General features: G+C 49.8%; 1 protein-coding gene across 1 annotated transcript in view; it reads left to right on the plus strand.

Annotated features, from left to right (window-relative positions):
• Nucleotides 1-15931, plus strand: part of EXOSC7 (exosome component 7) — a 35856-nt gene that overhangs the window by 17311 nt on the left and 2614 nt on the right. The window contains exons 4-7 of the mRNA XM_011222637.3: nucleotides 2313-2475; nucleotides 8403-8473; nucleotides 14054-14177; nucleotides 15223-15378. Of these exons, the coding sequence (XP_011220939.1) occupies nucleotides 2313-2475; nucleotides 8403-8473; nucleotides 14054-14177; nucleotides 15223-15378 (514 nt within the window). The remainder of the gene's footprint in view (nucleotides 1-2312; nucleotides 2476-8402; nucleotides 8474-14053; nucleotides 14178-15222; nucleotides 15379-15931) is intronic.

A 15931-nucleotide genomic window follows, 5' to 3' on the forward strand; every position in this document is an offset into this window, starting at 1 on the left:
GCGCAGGGTTACCTGGCCAGCCGCTGTGGGCATTCTGGTCCTCTGACGTGGTCTCTGAGGTCCTTTCCTGGGTTTGCATCTCTGTCCACCTCTACCAGGAAGTGTTCTTGTGCTAGGAGCACCCCAGTGATGAGAGGGGACACTCCATTCTCTACCTCAATCCTGCTCTGCGTCCTTTGTTAAATGTGGGGTCTCTGGCTTTTCTCACGTTACCGGAAGTATTGCCTCCCACCACCTCACCTCCCTCCCCGCCCCAACAATTTCCTTCCATTTTTCCAGCGTCCTCCCGAGTCATTCCAGGGCCCGGGCACCATCCAGACGCAGGAGCTTTCCGCGGTCTCGTGAGCCTCTAAACCTTCTTCTCTGCCTGGCTGCCAGCTGTGCTGAAAGAATAATGTGTTTAAAGGGGGAAAAAAAAGCTTTTAGAATAGGAAAAATTCCCAGTTTAAATTAGTTCAGTGTCAAAAAAACCCCAGTGGGGCGTGGTTTTGTGGGTAGATTAATTTAGCCAGTTGGACTGGGAAGATCTGTAAGCCATCCCTTGGGGCTGTAGGAGAGCACATGCATCAGTCCCGAAGGAGGAGTTAATCCTACCCAGAAGGGTGCGGCCCGCTGTCGTCAGGGAAAAGTGCACATTTTAAGCAGAAACACCTCCGGCCGGATTTGTCCACTCAGATCTCTATAGAGGTGTTTTTAAACACTTAAAAAAGATGGATAATATTGATTGCTTAGTGTGTAAATTGGAAACAGCTTTTGTTTTGCTGGCTGTGCAAAATTATTAAGTTGGTCTTTGGGAACTTGATTATTTCACCATAAATGAGCTGCTTTTTGTGGCTCGGTGCCTGAGTCCAGCAGAAGCAGTGAGGGTTCAGCGAGGCTGCCGTGGCAGTGATTGAGTTTCTCTTGAGGATTTTTAAACTGGGGCTTTGCTGGCTCGCAGTGGTAAGGGAAGGCTGTGTAATTAGAGAAGCAAAGTTACTATGTAGTGATACACTCTCAGTGTTTTAGGGGTCATTCTTATACCTATATTAGAATGGACTAGACAAAAGGGATATTTAAATATATCAGGTGAGATTTCTTTTAACATTACACAGAGCGGGCGGGCCCAGCCTTGAGCCTTCACACGGGTTTTGCTCTACCTGGAACCCCCCTGCCCGTCTGCAGTCTGACCGACTCCTGCCCACATTCTGGTGTGAGGTCTCCTGTGACACCCGCCACCACTGGTCGACATCCTGCCCAGCCCCATTCCTGCTATTTGTTCCCTGTCGTGAAGTTCTCCCTGACTTTGTGAAATTGCCAACTCGGGGCCTTCATCCTTCTGCTCAGGCTCTCCCTCCGGTGCCTAGCAGGGAGCTAGTACCTTCTAGATGGATGAGAAAGTTTCAGTGGACCAGAAAGCTTCAGTATGTGATTTCGTAGAGAGCACTGTGAAACAGCTGGTGGCTTACCTTTCTGGACCCGGTTCATTACAGTGAAATGATTACTGGACCGTTTATTTACCTCACAGATGTATTGAGGGTTTGTTTTCATTAAGCCAAAACTCTCAGAAAATGCCTGTTAAATACTTTGGAGTAATGCTTAGGGCGGCAAATGTTGATGCCCATTTCTTCGTTGTTGAGGTAATTGGGCATACGATTCAAGAGGCCAAAGTGGAAAGGTTTTTCCTCTTGAGAAAATAGCAAATAAAGTAAAAGGGATAATCCAGTTAATCAGCCGCCAGTCTCTCTCCCTCCTGTCCCTTTCCTGCTGTTCAGTATAGTGTAAGCTAAATTTTGTGACATAACTAGCGTACTGTCCTACAGAGCTTCTGAATCATTCCAGGAAGGCCATCACTGTACTTGCGTTGTGGTTCCTGCTTTGAGAGTTTCATGGGGCGTCTAAGGCCGTGGAAACTCGGGATGGCGTATGTACGGTGACCCCTCTGTGACCAGCCTGCTTGACTCCCCAGGCCTCCTGGCTTCCTGGGCCTGCCCGAGGGGAGCATTCCACTCTCCAGAGAGTTAATTATTACTGGCCAAGGTGTGCGTCACTATTGTTCTCTTGTTTGTCTTTGGATAAAGATGGCTTCTGTTAGAAGTGGGGGGCGGGGGCACGCCCATCAGGCACACTGACAAATCCAGGGCGCGGGCCCAGCCTGGCTCCCGGTGCTCATGGCTGGAGGCTGGAAATGCGGCAGGTGCTGTCCTTTCCCAATGCAGCGACTTTCCTGTAGCGTTGGCCCTTCCGGCTTTCCACAGGGCAATGGAACAAAGCCCTGTGCTTCGCTCTGTGTGAAAAGACTCACTCAGCCTTTCTGTTGCCTCTCTGTGTAGTTCAGCCAATGCTACCCCTGAATTCGAAGGTCGAGGAGGTGATGACCTTGGCACGGAGATTGCTAACACCCTCTACCGGATATTTAACAAGAGCAGCGTCGACCTGAAGTCCCTCTGCATTAGTCCCCGGGAGCACTGCTGGATCCTCTATGTGGATGTGCTGGTATGTATCACGTGACCATATAGGCCACACCGTCTGCCTCTGCTGGAGACCAGTTGGCCTACTTTCCTGCCGCCGCTTTTTCCCTCTTCAGGTGGATGCTTTCAACTTCCAGGGTGAGATTAGGTGGAAAAAGCATGATGTCCTGTAATAAGTTTTTGAAATTAAATATAATACATGTGTCACAGTATACAGAGAATACCATCCTACAGTAAAAATCGCAGAACAGTCCTATCATGGTAGTTCCTAAAATTATCTACTGGGCTTGTCGGGGAAGGAGAAAAAAAACGAGAGATGCTCTCACAATGTTATCAGATGGAGGTGATGGGCAGAAGTTAGACAAGTTGGCGTATTCCTCTACATGGAATGAGAATGAGCGCTTTTGTTTTTTTAAGATCTATTTATTTCTTTTAGAGAAGGAGAGTGCATGCGTGGTGGGGAGGGGCACATGGAGAGGGAGAGAGAAACTCAGGCAGACTTTGTGCTGAGCGTAGAGCCCAATGTGGGGCCCGATCTCACGACCCTGAGATCATTACCTGAGCCGAAACCAAGAGTTGGGTGCCACCTCGGTGCCCCAAGGACGAGCTCTCTCTCTTTTTTTAAAGGCAAACAACCCAATTTTATTTATTTTTTTTTAAAGATTTTCTTTATTTATTTGGGAGAGAGAGAAAGAGAGAGTGAGAGAGAGCATGAGTAGGGAGAGAGGCAGATGGGAGGGAGAGGCAGACTCCCTGCAGAGCAGAGAGCCCGATGCAATGCGACGTGGGGCTCTGTCCCAGGACCTGGGATCCTGACCCGAGCTGAAGACAGACCCTTAACCAACTGAGCCTCCCCGGTGCCCCGAGGATGTGCTCTCTATATACATGTTCATGCAGGCCCTACGGCTCTTGCAAGCAGATGCTGCTGTCCTCCCCGTTTACAGGTGAGGGAACGAAGGCTCGGAGAAGTCCAGTGACCAGCCCAAGGCATCTCAGCTCGCAAGGACTGGTGTTGGGCCTCAGAGCCGCGTCTCCTGAATGCCACTGCCTGCTCTTGACCTCACTAAGCCAGCCTCCCTTGAAAGCACCCTGTAGCCCACCTGCTTTGTGTCCCTCGCTTCCCAGAGGAGGACCCTGAGGGCCTGCATCCTCCTCCGATTCTGCGCCTCCAGAGGCCTCTCTCATCCAGCCTCCCATCTCCTGCCTGGCGTCTTCTGTCCCAGCTGCTCCGCGGCCTGCCTCTGGGCGCCGGACGGTGACTGCTCATACAGCTGACACTCATTTTGCCACTTGCTTGTTCATGTAAGGACAGGCTCTTGTTGGGTCTGTTTTATTCCTTTGAGTTACAGCTTAGGAACCTTGAGCTGAGTGACTGCGTCTCCACTTCAGATTGAGGTCACGAGGCTAAGCCGTTGACCAAACAGATTCTTTTAATGGCTCTAAAGAGAGAGCAGATTTTGCGACCTGAGCGTGAACCTCATGACGAGGTACAGCCTGGCCGTCTCTAAGTGCTGGCCCTGCCTGAAACAGGGTAGGGCTTTCTGGATACTTCTGAATTAATTTGATAATGGATGGAGCACGACCAGCCAGAAGATAGTGGCGGTGATCCCTGTCTGGCAGGCTCGGGTTCTGGATGCTGACGCTAATGGGAAAAATACTGAAATTACAAAGTCCGTTTGCTTTTCCTCATCTCCGGTAAGTGGGATGTGCCTTTTAGCGCAATTCCGACCAGACAGGTAATTTTGCAGGTCCTGGTTTTGAGGAGGCAGGAACTGGCAGCCTCCAGTCCTTGCTGAGTAAGGGGCAGGCTTCATAGCTGCCAGGGGAGTTGCAGCCCCGTGGTGCGAACTGTGTCTGAAGAACATTCTGTCCTTTCCTTCCCCCCAAAAAAGCTGAAGACACGAGCGTCGTGGTGATTGCACTTGTCCTTTGGTGATCCCGCTTTTGTTCCTTGTCCGTATTTGTGCGCACCTGTGGTTTTGTACGAGGCTGGCCCAGTGAGGGTCCTGATGCACTTTTGGTTTAGTCAAGAGGCCTGTTCTCTCAGCGAAGGCTTTCGCAAAACAGATGACTACTGGGACGTCGTCTCAGTTTGGAACCAGTGCCCTTCCTCCACGGGCAGAGAATATGTGGTATCCTCTGTGGCACACTGCGTCCCTGTCGTCTGCAGACCTTTCCTTTTAAGGCTCCTTGTGTTTGGATTCTTCTCTAGTATTTTTTCTCAATCCTCTGTTTGTTTTGGAAATAAGACATGAGCTTTTAAAATGTTGTCATCCTCAGAAAAGTTTTTAGCGAGGAGCGTCTGGGTGGCTCAGTCAGTTAAGCGTCTCTGCCTTTGGCTCAGGTCGTGATCCCGGGGTCCTGGGATTGAGTCCCATGTCGGGCCCCCTGCTCAGCGGGGAGTCTGCTTCTCCCTCTGCCTCCACCTGCTCATGCTCTCTCTCCCTCTCTGTCTCTCTCCCAAATGAATAAATAAAATCCTTTTTTAAAAAAGTGTTTAATGAATTAGAAAAGCAGTTTTTGAAATTTATAATATTATTGAGGCAGATCCATTTTTGTCATTCACATAAATCGTGTCTGTGGAGAGGTTCCACTTTGGTGAAAGCCAGTGTTTGCTTTCAGCCTTGATGGGGATGTGCTTGGTGCATGCAACGTAGGGGGTCGGCTTTTGTTTGGGGAGTACGTTTTTGTCTTACATCTAAAACTATACTGAATACATTGAGTCCGTGTTTGAAGCAAGATGGTGGAAATCCAGTCTTGTCACTGGAATTAAAAAAAATGAGTGAATCTCAGTTTCTTTTTACCAACTGCTCTGGATCGTCCTTAAGCAGAGCCCATCTTTCAAACAAATATTCAGTGGGCAGTTTTCCCTGTCTTCATGCTTTTACTGTCGGTGCGTTTACTATTCCAGTCAGATGACCCCCCTATTTCCAGTGTTATTTTTTACCTTGGTTGGGTTATCTTATAAGAGTAGAAATGTAACCTCCTGGAAATGTCACCCTTCTTTGCTTTTCATGCTTCTTTAATGGCATGGTTTTTATTCCAAGTGGGATACCTGTTAGGATCTTGTCACACTGACAGTGTGCAGGCGACCTTTGGTGGGGAGATGGATCACAAAGCTGTTTTGTGATGTGCCCGGGAGTCGTGATGAGGAACTGGCCCCTGGTCTGTAGCGCTGGGCATGGGGAGGACAGAGAGAGTGGGGGAGTGACCACAGCACCTGGCAGCTGGCTGTGTGTGGCACCAGGAGGCAAGGAGCCTGGGGGCCTGAGAGGATGGTGGGGGGAAGTCCAGGGAGAGCAGGTGTTTTCTGGGGAGACGTGTTTTCTTCTTGTGCTTCCTAGCAGTATGTTTTGGAGGTTTGCCTTATGAAAAGGAACCCCTCATCCCCAGAAGGCCAGCGGAATAAGTTGTGCTGTTCCCCTAAAAGAACATTCTAGAATCTGTGCACCTGACAGGAAAAGGTGTGTTTGTGACCATGTGTATCCTCCTTTTTTCCAGTTCTGCTCCTTCCGCACCTCTCTTATAGGAGAGGTTTTCTCCCTGGAGAGGGCAGACACCCATGTCCTGCTCCAGGACCACAGCCCCGGCTTTCTGTAATGCTAGACGTCCTGTACCTCCTGTTCTCTCTTGGCTTGTCTGGGCCTCTTCACACACCCGCTCAGGCTGCTTGGGTGTCCGTGTGGCATCCACTGTCCCATGCCTCCTGGACGTACCGCTGTGTTTAGCAGAAAGATTCTTACTAGGCCACGCCTGCTTGGCAGCAAGAGAGGAAGCTAGGGTCTTTGAGCCTCTGTTATGTGCCGGGAATGGTACGGATGTGATCTCGTTTAATCCTTGCAGTCATCCTATAGAGAAGCAGGGCTTTGCTTTACTGGGGGGAAACCTGAAGCTCAGAGGACACATGGCCAGCAAGTGGCAGGGGTGAGTGTCAGACCCACACTGCCTGACCTGGGTTACCCCATCGTGTGGGACAGCGTGAGAAGCCTGAGCAGGCAGACCTGAGGCCTGTTGTGGGCTCATCCTTTGCACTCCAGGAAGGAGAGCAGGCTGGTACCTGCCCTTTGGGGGGCCCCATGGCAGCTCAGGTTTAGCATCCTGCCCTCTTGATTTCCTCTCTTGCTGGTAAGCCAGAATGTTGAAAATCGAAGTTTGTGGCGGGCCACCGTGTCACGAGCAGAAGAGCTTCTGTGTCCCCAGCTGCCAAGGGAGGGTAGGTGACGTGCTCTCCAGGGTCCCTTCCAACGGGGACACCCCACAGCCGCTAGAGCAGATGCAGCATTTCACTAGCACCTTCTCTGCCTGAGGCAGACACTGTGGGATAGCGGAATGGGAGAGGGTGGGCTTCAGCCCTGGCTCATCATCAGGACTGCCTCGAGCCTGGAGTGAAACGCGCACGCCAGCGTGTCACCCTGCACGTTGCATAAGCTCCCCAGGTGGTTCTGATGCACAGCAGCCTTAGAGACCTCAGCTGTCAGCCATGCAGCTGGAGAACGTGCAACGCACGTCCTCCCACGGTCTGAGGACGGCAGCGGGGAAATGAAGGCGCGGACCAGTATTCTTGAGAAGCACTTAGCTCACGCTTACTGTGCGCTAGACACGCTTCTGAGGGCTTCACAGATAGGAACTCATTCAGCCCGTGTAACAGCTCCGTGAGACAGTTGGGATTTGTCCCCTCCGTGAGGTAGCCCCCAGCTGACTGGTGAGGACAGGAGTCCTAGCGGACAGTCTGACTCAGGAGTCCGGCTGGAGCTCTTTGCTGTGCGGCAGTCTGTGTCTGAACCGCGCGGAGAAGAGCTAGTCCTCTGCTAGGCCAGTGAGCTGCAGTTACAAAGCCGGGTGGTGACACGGGCTGGGGTGGGGGGTGTTCTAGTAAGCCGTAATCCTCCGGTGCCATGGGGAGGCCGGCATCTGCGCTTGAGGTTAAAGCCTAAAGAGCAGGTAAAGATTTGCACCCGGCATGAATGCTGCGTGTGAAGGAAACCTGCCAGGTATAATTGTCGATCTGGAGTCAGAGTTGGAAGGCCCAGGCTCAGGGCCTGCCTGCCTTCCGTAAGTAATCACCAGGCTGTTTCTTCACGGTAGTGCTTTGGCTGGGCTCCGTGAGCCAGGATGGGACAGGACGGATGCGACAGGGTCCAGCCCTCAGGAGCACACAGTTCAGGTGAAAGGGGGGCAGACTGCACAAAAGCACAGGGAAGGACATGACTTTTCCTTCTACATGTGACTGCCTCCCCGTCCTTTCTTGGGGCCGCCAGCTTGGCTTTATTCCATAGCCTCAGGCCAAGGCATCACTGAAATGAGAACAGAAGGATGCGCGGCCTTCCACGTAATGCTGTGCTCTGGCCTTCCCGGCTGAGTGAGCGCACATAAGCGCGGTGAGCGCTTTTGCTCTGGGGCCAAGAGCTTAGATTTTATGGCCCTCGATGTGCAGCGTGGAGTGTTTGTTCCATGTCCGAGCAGCAGCTGTACATTGGTAATTACATACAGGAGGTCACCACGCTGCTAACCGTGAGCCTGGTGGCAGCCACAGCATCCATGACCACCGCGATTTACCTGTTTGGAGGCTGGGTTTCTGTCAGCACAGAGGAGAGTCACGCTCAGCAGCCCTTGGGACAAAAATAGAGGTGTTCGTTTCCTCCTGGAGTGCAGATCCAATAGGCCGGGAGGCCAGTTAGAGGAGACCCACCACGAGCGGGCCTGAGTGGTGGCCCCACAGCCAGGGCCAGTGGTGACCTCACCCTCGGGGCCCAGGCCAGACAGCCGCCAAGGTGCCTCTTGCAGTGAGGGTGAACGCATCCAGCGTCAGCCAGGAGAGCGTCCGCACGTTCTTCTCTTTCTCTTGTAAGCAGTCGGCATTTAATGGAAACCAGCGTCCTTTAACTGGGATGATACTTAGAGCAAGAAATGACATTCGCTTTTCCTCCTTGCTTCGCTCCCTGCCTCCCTTAGCTGCTGGAATGTGGTGGGAATTTGTTCGACACCATCTGCATCGCCGTGAAGGCTGCTCTCTTCAACACAAGGTGAGTCTTCCTGGAAACAGCCGCAGGGGCATGCGCAGAGCCGGAGCAGACACTTGTGATGGACGCGCGGGACATTTCTACCAAAGCTGACAGGGGAAGGTGACAAGGGGCTTTAGCATTGAACATGGTGGCACGTCATGGTAAGCTCCGGATTTCACAAGGTAAAACTCAATATATGCACCTGTTTCTGGATTTGTTCTTTATATTGTTATTTTCGCTAAGTGACCACGTCCCATGTAGAAAAATACTGGAAAACAACAGAGAAGCAAAAAGAGTGGAAAGCAAACACAGGTCATCTGTCCAAAGACCATAACTGGATAAAGCTGCTTGGGAGCATGGGTTTGGCCTGCGTGTACTCTGCTCTACATCCAGCACCGCGAGCAATGCCTGGCACGTAGTAGGTGCTCACATATTCCTTGATTGGACACAGGAATGTTCTAACAGCAGGGCGGCAGCCTGTGCTTGGATTCAAGAGCAGGAAACGGTTCTGCCACCGTGGTTCAGCTTCCCAGCCAGCTCTGTAGCACGGGACGTGGCACTAAGCCCTTTTGGAGCTGGCATTTCCTCCGACTGATCACACAGCCTTCTCCCCTTCCTTCCGTGTACCAGGTTCTTGCAGGAAAGTTTGCAGCATTTGAAAATAAACGCGTGGGTGGAGATGTTGAGGCCACGGGCGCTTGCATTAAAGGAATGGGGGCTCCTGGGGTGTAGAACATGAGGGTTAGAGACCTCTAGGGATAGAGGCTAAGGAATTAACTGGATAATTGAGCAAGGTTATTATTCTAGAATGTTCATCATAGCCTTTTTGTAACGGTGAGATGTTGGGAGCAACCTGAGTGTCCCAACACGGGGGTCGCTGTGTGCACATCAGCCTGTTTAGGGCTTTGAAACCAGGCACTAAACACAGCCCTCTCATCTCGTTTGTTTTGTTGTATTTTACTTTTGGTAACTCTTATGTTGTGATTATGTCTGAAGATAGATAGATAGACAGACAGATGGACAGATATGTATATCCCAAAATGGGCATTGTGATTATTTACCAGTGCTCCTCCAATAGGCAACTTAACATTTATCTGTGTTTTAGAGGTTTTCTGTGTTATATTTAGACTACCTGTATAATTCAGAAGAAAATAAAAAGTTACATAAATTTCAGTCAGACATTGCAGGATAGAATATTTGCTGTGAATGAAAGCCATAGAGCGCCCCAGCCCGAGCTGTGCCACTAGACTCCTGGCTGAGATCAGTCAAGAGGTGGGCCTGGCACTGGTGGCCGCGGTGGGGCCCGAGGACCAACGCCATTGTAGCAGCCTGTGCTGGGGCTCTATTGGAAAAGAAAGGAAGTCGCCATCTGTTGTACCTTGAGCTTCAGAAATAACTACCCATCTGCCAGCTGGTTTCCATGGGCACCAGGGCAAAAAGAGAGAGTAGAACCAGACGAGGCTGTTTGGCTGTGGGGGAAGTGTTGGGCAAACTGGACATCAGGACGGTGAAACCCAGCTGCTCAGATGGGGAGGGTGCCTGTCGTGGGCAGAGCCGTAGGTCTCGTCCCACAGGGACCAGCCCTACAGGTAGCAGGGAATGTGGACTGTGTGAGGCATCAGGTCCCTCTGGTACGTGGAAAGACCTTTTCTAGAGCCCGTGTCCTTTAGAAGGAGAGAGGCCATTCTCTAGCCCTGTAGCTGAACCAGGCTGTGGCCAGAGTGTTGGGAAGAAATGCATGTGTGTGTATGTGTGTGTTTGTTTGCATGTGTGTGTGTGTTTGCGCACGCTTATTTTTTTTTTTTTAAAGATTTTATTTATTTATTTGACAGAGACAGCCAGCGAGAGAGGGAACACAGCAGGGGGAGTGGGAAAGGAAGAAGCAGGCTCCTAGTGGAGGAGCCTGATGTGGGGCTCGATCCCAGAACGCTGAGATCACGCCCTGAGCCGAAGGCAGACGCTTAACGACTGCGCCACCCAGGCGCCCCCTGCGCACGCTTATTTTTTAACATACCAATCAGAATTCAAACCGGTTACCTGACTTGCACAAATAGGGCGTTACTTAATACTTACACCCTGGGTGCCCCTGACATGGACACTTTGAGCCAGGGCAGACCCAGCAGGACCCCTTGGTTCCTGCAGACATTCCCCAGCTTCAGCTCATCTGCTGTGGCTGTGGCCCTTGTGTAGGGACAGCCAGCCAGGATGGGATCATAGAGGGCTTTTGTTAGAGGAACAGGGCAAAGCACCAGCGCTGTTTCCGTTACGCGGCTGAATGGACCACCTCTTCCTTCCTGGCTCCTCCACCCTAGATGGGGATGGATGGCCTCTGTGGGTCAAATGTGTTTCCCAGCACCCAGCTTGAGAAACAGAATGTTGCCCGCCGCCCCCAGAAGCCCTCTCACCCTCCACCCCCGTGCTATCACCACAGCCACTGAGGATAAGCATTGTCCTGCAACAGTAGACCGGTTTTGTACTTGATACAAATGAAATCCCACAGTGTGTTCTCTTTTGTGTCTGCTTCACTCACTGAGCATTGTGTTTTGAGACATCTGTATTGTGGCCTGCGGTCACCGCTTGCTTTCTGCTGCGTGGTGGCGCTTGTGTGACTGTGTCTCCGTTTACGTACCCATTGTGTCGATGAGCATCGGGGTGGTTTCCAGGTGGGGGCTGCTCCAAACACGAACATTTTTGTCTTTTTCTTACACATATTTACCCACTTCTGTTGGGTATGGGTGAGAATTTTGGATCATAAGGCACGGCTGTGTTTGGTTTTAGTCGAGGCTGCGAAACAGTTTTCTAAAGAGCTTTTACTAGATGATACTCCCACCAGCATCGTGTAAGCGTTCTGGGTTGCTTCACATCTTTGCCAGTTCATCGTTGTTGTTGTTGTTGTCTTTTTACTATCTGCCATCCTGGCGTGTGTCTTGGTATCATACTGTAGTTTTAATTTGCGTTTCCTTGATGAATATTTAAGGTGAATACCTTTTTGTGTGTTCATTGGCTGCTTGAGTAGCCTCTTTTATGAAGTCTCTGTTCTGGTCTTTTGCCTATTTTTCTTTTAGGTTGTCAGTCTTTTATATTTGGTAGGAATTCTTTTTTCTTTTTTTTTTTTTTAGCTGCAGTAGGAATTCTTTACGTAACATGTCAGCTCGTACGTGTATGCGCACACACATACGTATTTGCAAATATTTTCTCCATTCTGGAATATCTTTTTTCTTTTTTTTTTAAAAGATTTTTTTATTTATTCGTTTGAGAGAGACACAGCGAGTGAGAACGTGAGCGTGGGGGGGGTCGGAGGGAGAAGAAGAAGCAGACTCCCCACTGAGCAAGGAGTCTGTTGCGGGGCTCGATCCCAGGACCCCAGGATCATGACCTGAGCCGAAGGTAGAGGCTTAACCGACTGAGCCATCCAGGTGTCCCATCTTTTTCTAAATGATGTCTTTTGACGAACAGAAGTTCATTTTTTTTTTTTTTTTAATTTTGAAACATTGTTCAGAGGGCCATTGAGAAAATGTTTTATTCTGCCTAGGGGTGATTATGCTCTTCTGAAAGTATAGAATGTCAGCCTGACGTGGGAAGATCATTTCATTTCTAATATCCATTTAATCAAGATGAAAAACATCGAGTGCAGCTTGTGTTCTGAGACCCTGACCAGTGAAATTACACAAGTCAGGTTTACCCCTTTAGACCACGCTGAAGACCTTCCCCCTTTGGGAGCTTCTCTACTAGCTTAAGGAGCTCTTTCCAGAATAAAGAAATGTTAGCTCTTAATGTTCTCTTCACCCTCGGGCTTTCCCGTCCTTCAGCCGCACTTTCTGATACCTTTCAGGACGTGTTCTTCACTTACGTGGGTCTAGATATATTAATTTTGACAAATGTGTATCTAAATATGGAACAGATGGACACCTTGACAATAGTCATGGGCAGGACTTCTCAGCACTTGCCTCCTTTGGCTTCCCATGCTTTATCTTTGTCATCTGTTTACCTGCCAACACGTGGAAAGTGGAAAGGTTGGTGGGTTTCGGAGAACATACAAACACATGTACGTTCTTCTCTGGTTTTCTAGTTTCTCTGCCCTTGTATGGGCAGGTGCTGTCACGCTAGCAGTGGTGTGAAGCCGACGCTGCTGTGGGGGCCAGAAGGCCTGCATCCCCGTCTTTGCTCCAACAGTCGTTAGTGCTGTGACCTTGAACAAGTAATTAAATCTCATTCAATAAATGAGTCCCTCCTTGTGTCAGATAGTGCGTTAAGACTCGAAGGATGGGGAAATGAGTACAACATAGACCATGGTTTCATTTGTCTTTTTCTGTCTTGGGGAGCATAACCGAGTAACAGCCGATTAAAATGTCCGACTCTGTTTCATTGCTTTTTTTTTTTCAATGAAATAATAAACGTGAATGTATCCCAGTAAACTTGAGAGGATTATCCAAATATATGGTACTGTTTTATTATAGTATGTTCCATAGACACACATAATTTTCCAAAATCAGAATATCTTGGATACAAAGACTTCAAATGTCAAAGAAAAGTTCTGATTAACAAATGAATTTCTGCATGAAAGTAACAAGATAAAGACCAAAAAGAATCTCATGTAATAACTCATTGCATTCCCTAACAAGTCCCTCACCCCTGTGTGATTTGAGCTTGAAGGGATTCACTTTTAGGTAAGATTCTTTGCCTTGTTCACAATGGCACCATGTAAAAATCTGTGCAGTAGATTTCATAATTCTTCTTAATCCTCAACACATTTAAATCTATTGTTTTTTCTCCGTTTATGGTAAGTCCTTCATGTGGTCCATTCCAGAAATCTTTGTTTACGCCAAGGTCATGAAGATGTTTTTAGTTTTTCTACTTTTATTTTTTTAAGATTTTATGTATTTGTTTGAGAGAGAACACACACAGGAAGCAGGGAGGCCAGTGGGAGAGGGACAAGCAGATTCCCCACTGAGCTGGGAGCCCGATGTGGGGCTTAATCCCAGGAATTTGGGATCATGACCTGAGCCAAAGGCAGACGCTTAACCAGCTTAGCCAGCCAGGAGCCCCTTAGTTTTTCTTCTAAAAGCTTTTATTGTTGGGCGCCTTGGTGGCTCAGTCGGTTAAGTGTCTGCCTTTGGCTCAGGTCATGATCGCAGAATCCCTGGATTGAGCCCCGCGTTGGGCTCCCTGCTCAGCGGGGAGTCTGCTTCTCCCTCTACCCCTCACTCTACTCATGCTCTCTCTCTCAAATAAATAAATAAAATCTTTATAAAAAATAAAAGCTTTATTGTTTTATCTTTCCCCTCTATCTCTGTAGTCCATTTGGTATGGATTTTTGTATACGGTGTGAGGTAGAGATCAAGATTCTTTCTTTTTTTTCCCATGTGCATATCTGATTGACCAAGCATCATTTTTAAAAAGACCTCCTTTCTTCACTGCTCTGCAGGGTTGCCTGTGCACTTTCGACAGAGATGGTAGGGATGAGGACGATGAAGTACAGGTGGAGTGTGACTTTATCTTGTGAGATGCAGGAATTCTGACTCCTCTCCTCCGTCTCAAGAGAAAGAAGTTCTCTTTCTTCGTCCCAGCAAGTGGGAATTTGAATTGTGCTTCTGCTTCTAGGATACCAAGAGTTCGTGTTCTAGAGGATGAAGAAGGGTCCAAGGACATTGAGCTCTCAGATGACCCTTATGACTGCATCCGGCTAAGTGTGGAGAATGTCCCCTGCATTGTCACCCTGTGCAAGGTATGTGGTTGTATCTGATGGTTTTTGAATTCCCTGTGGGTCTCCTTCAACCCCAACCCATTAAGGTTACTTAATAGGTTGAGAAGTTACAGTTTCACAAACCACGTACAAGTAGCTTTAATCCAAATCCAGTAATTTGGTTATACTAGAAACCACTATATGAGCAGCTCTTTTTTTTTTTTTTTCAGTTGGAAGATATGGAGTCCCAGGAATACACAAGTGGGTTCATAATAATAGTAGCCTGAGTTTGTTAAGCTCCTCCGTACCAGGCATTTCACTCAAACACCCTGTGCACACATTTCCCTTAACTCCCTCAGTTCCATGGGGTCGAGGGAGGTTAGAGGTGAACACTGTCCCCTCTGTGGGCCCCAGTGTCCACATCTATGAAATGAGGGGTTGGAGCAGGGCCTGGGGATCTGTTATGTCAAGTGTGGTTTTTACATGCGCACAGAGGCCCGGGGAGCCTAACCTCCAGCCGGGGCTGCTGCATACCTGGCCCTGCCCAAGGCTGTGCACCGAGGCCTGGGTTGACTGAGCCTGTCCCTGATTCCACACAGGATTCATGGAGAAATAGGACCGAGTAGGTCAGGTTTAATTCCCTTGAAACCACTTCATGAAGCTGGGGTGTGGTGAAGCGTTGGGACTGAGCGAAGCCACCCGCTCTTGACTCGTTCTTGAGCATGGCTCTTAGCTGGCACCCTCTTGATTCATCTTTGTCATCAGTGAAACATCCACGTGGCTTCATGTGTCAGTGTCTCCTGCGCCCCTCTGTTGGGGACTCTTGGTGGCCCCTGACTTGGCTGGTCTCTGAATTATGGCTCTAACCCCACCCCCACCCCATATTTCCTTCTCGTGCTTTTGTAATTCTGCTACCACGGTGGCCTGTGGTGAAATTGTTGAACATGTTTTCCACGGGAGCAGAATCTAGAAGATCTTGCGTGGGCAGTGCGGGTCCTTCGCTGGTGTAGATACTCCCTCCACGAGGCGCTTGAGGCTGGGGTCTGGGACGCGTGTTACTCACACGTGTACCCCGCTGACTTGGCAGATCGGCTACCGGCATGTCGTGGACGCTACTCTTCAGGAGGAAGCCTGCTCTTTGGCCAGCCTGCTGGTGTCTGTGACCAGCACGGGAGTCGTGACATGCATGAGGAAGGTGGGGAAGGGCAGCCTGGACCCAGAGAGCGTCTTCGAGATGATGGAGGTGAGGCTCTGGCTCTGAGGCAGGTGCAGACACCTGACGGGGAACGCATGCTGCCTCTTGCCCCTAAGTCCCACCATGGGAATTCTCCCTTGACCCCAGACATAGAACTTGGAGAATAGCTGGTGTGAGCTGCTTGTCTCCTGACCTAGCCAAGGGTGGAGGCGATGGGGGGCTCTGGATTGGGAGGTAAGGAACCTGTCGGTCATTGTCCCTCATCCTCTTCCTCTCTGATCCCGCATTTTCATGTCTCTGGATGGAAGTGTTGGACTGATAACGTGGAGTCACCTGTAACTCCCAAATCCCAGGCTTTTGCAAGCTGATGAGGGAACTGGGTTCCTGCCTGACCGCTTCCTGTCCTTTGAAGGGAGTGAGTAAAGGTGGAGGCAGGGGGCTGAAGGATGGCCGTCTCCCCATTTCCTCATGAGTCTAGAAGTATTCAAATGGAGACAACTGGGAAACCCTTCCAACGGTCTCAGGCTGTCTGGCAGCCCCACCCAGGAGGCGCTTTCCAGCTCAGTGCTGATTGGTCGATGTGTGTGTGTGTCCCTTACTG

This window comes from Ailuropoda melanoleuca, chromosome 4, assembly GCF_002007445.2.
Source record: "Ailuropoda melanoleuca isolate Jingjing chromosome 4, ASM200744v2, whole genome shotgun sequence".
NCBI classification, from domain to species: domain Eukaryota; kingdom Metazoa; phylum Chordata; class Mammalia; order Carnivora; family Ursidae; genus Ailuropoda; species Ailuropoda melanoleuca.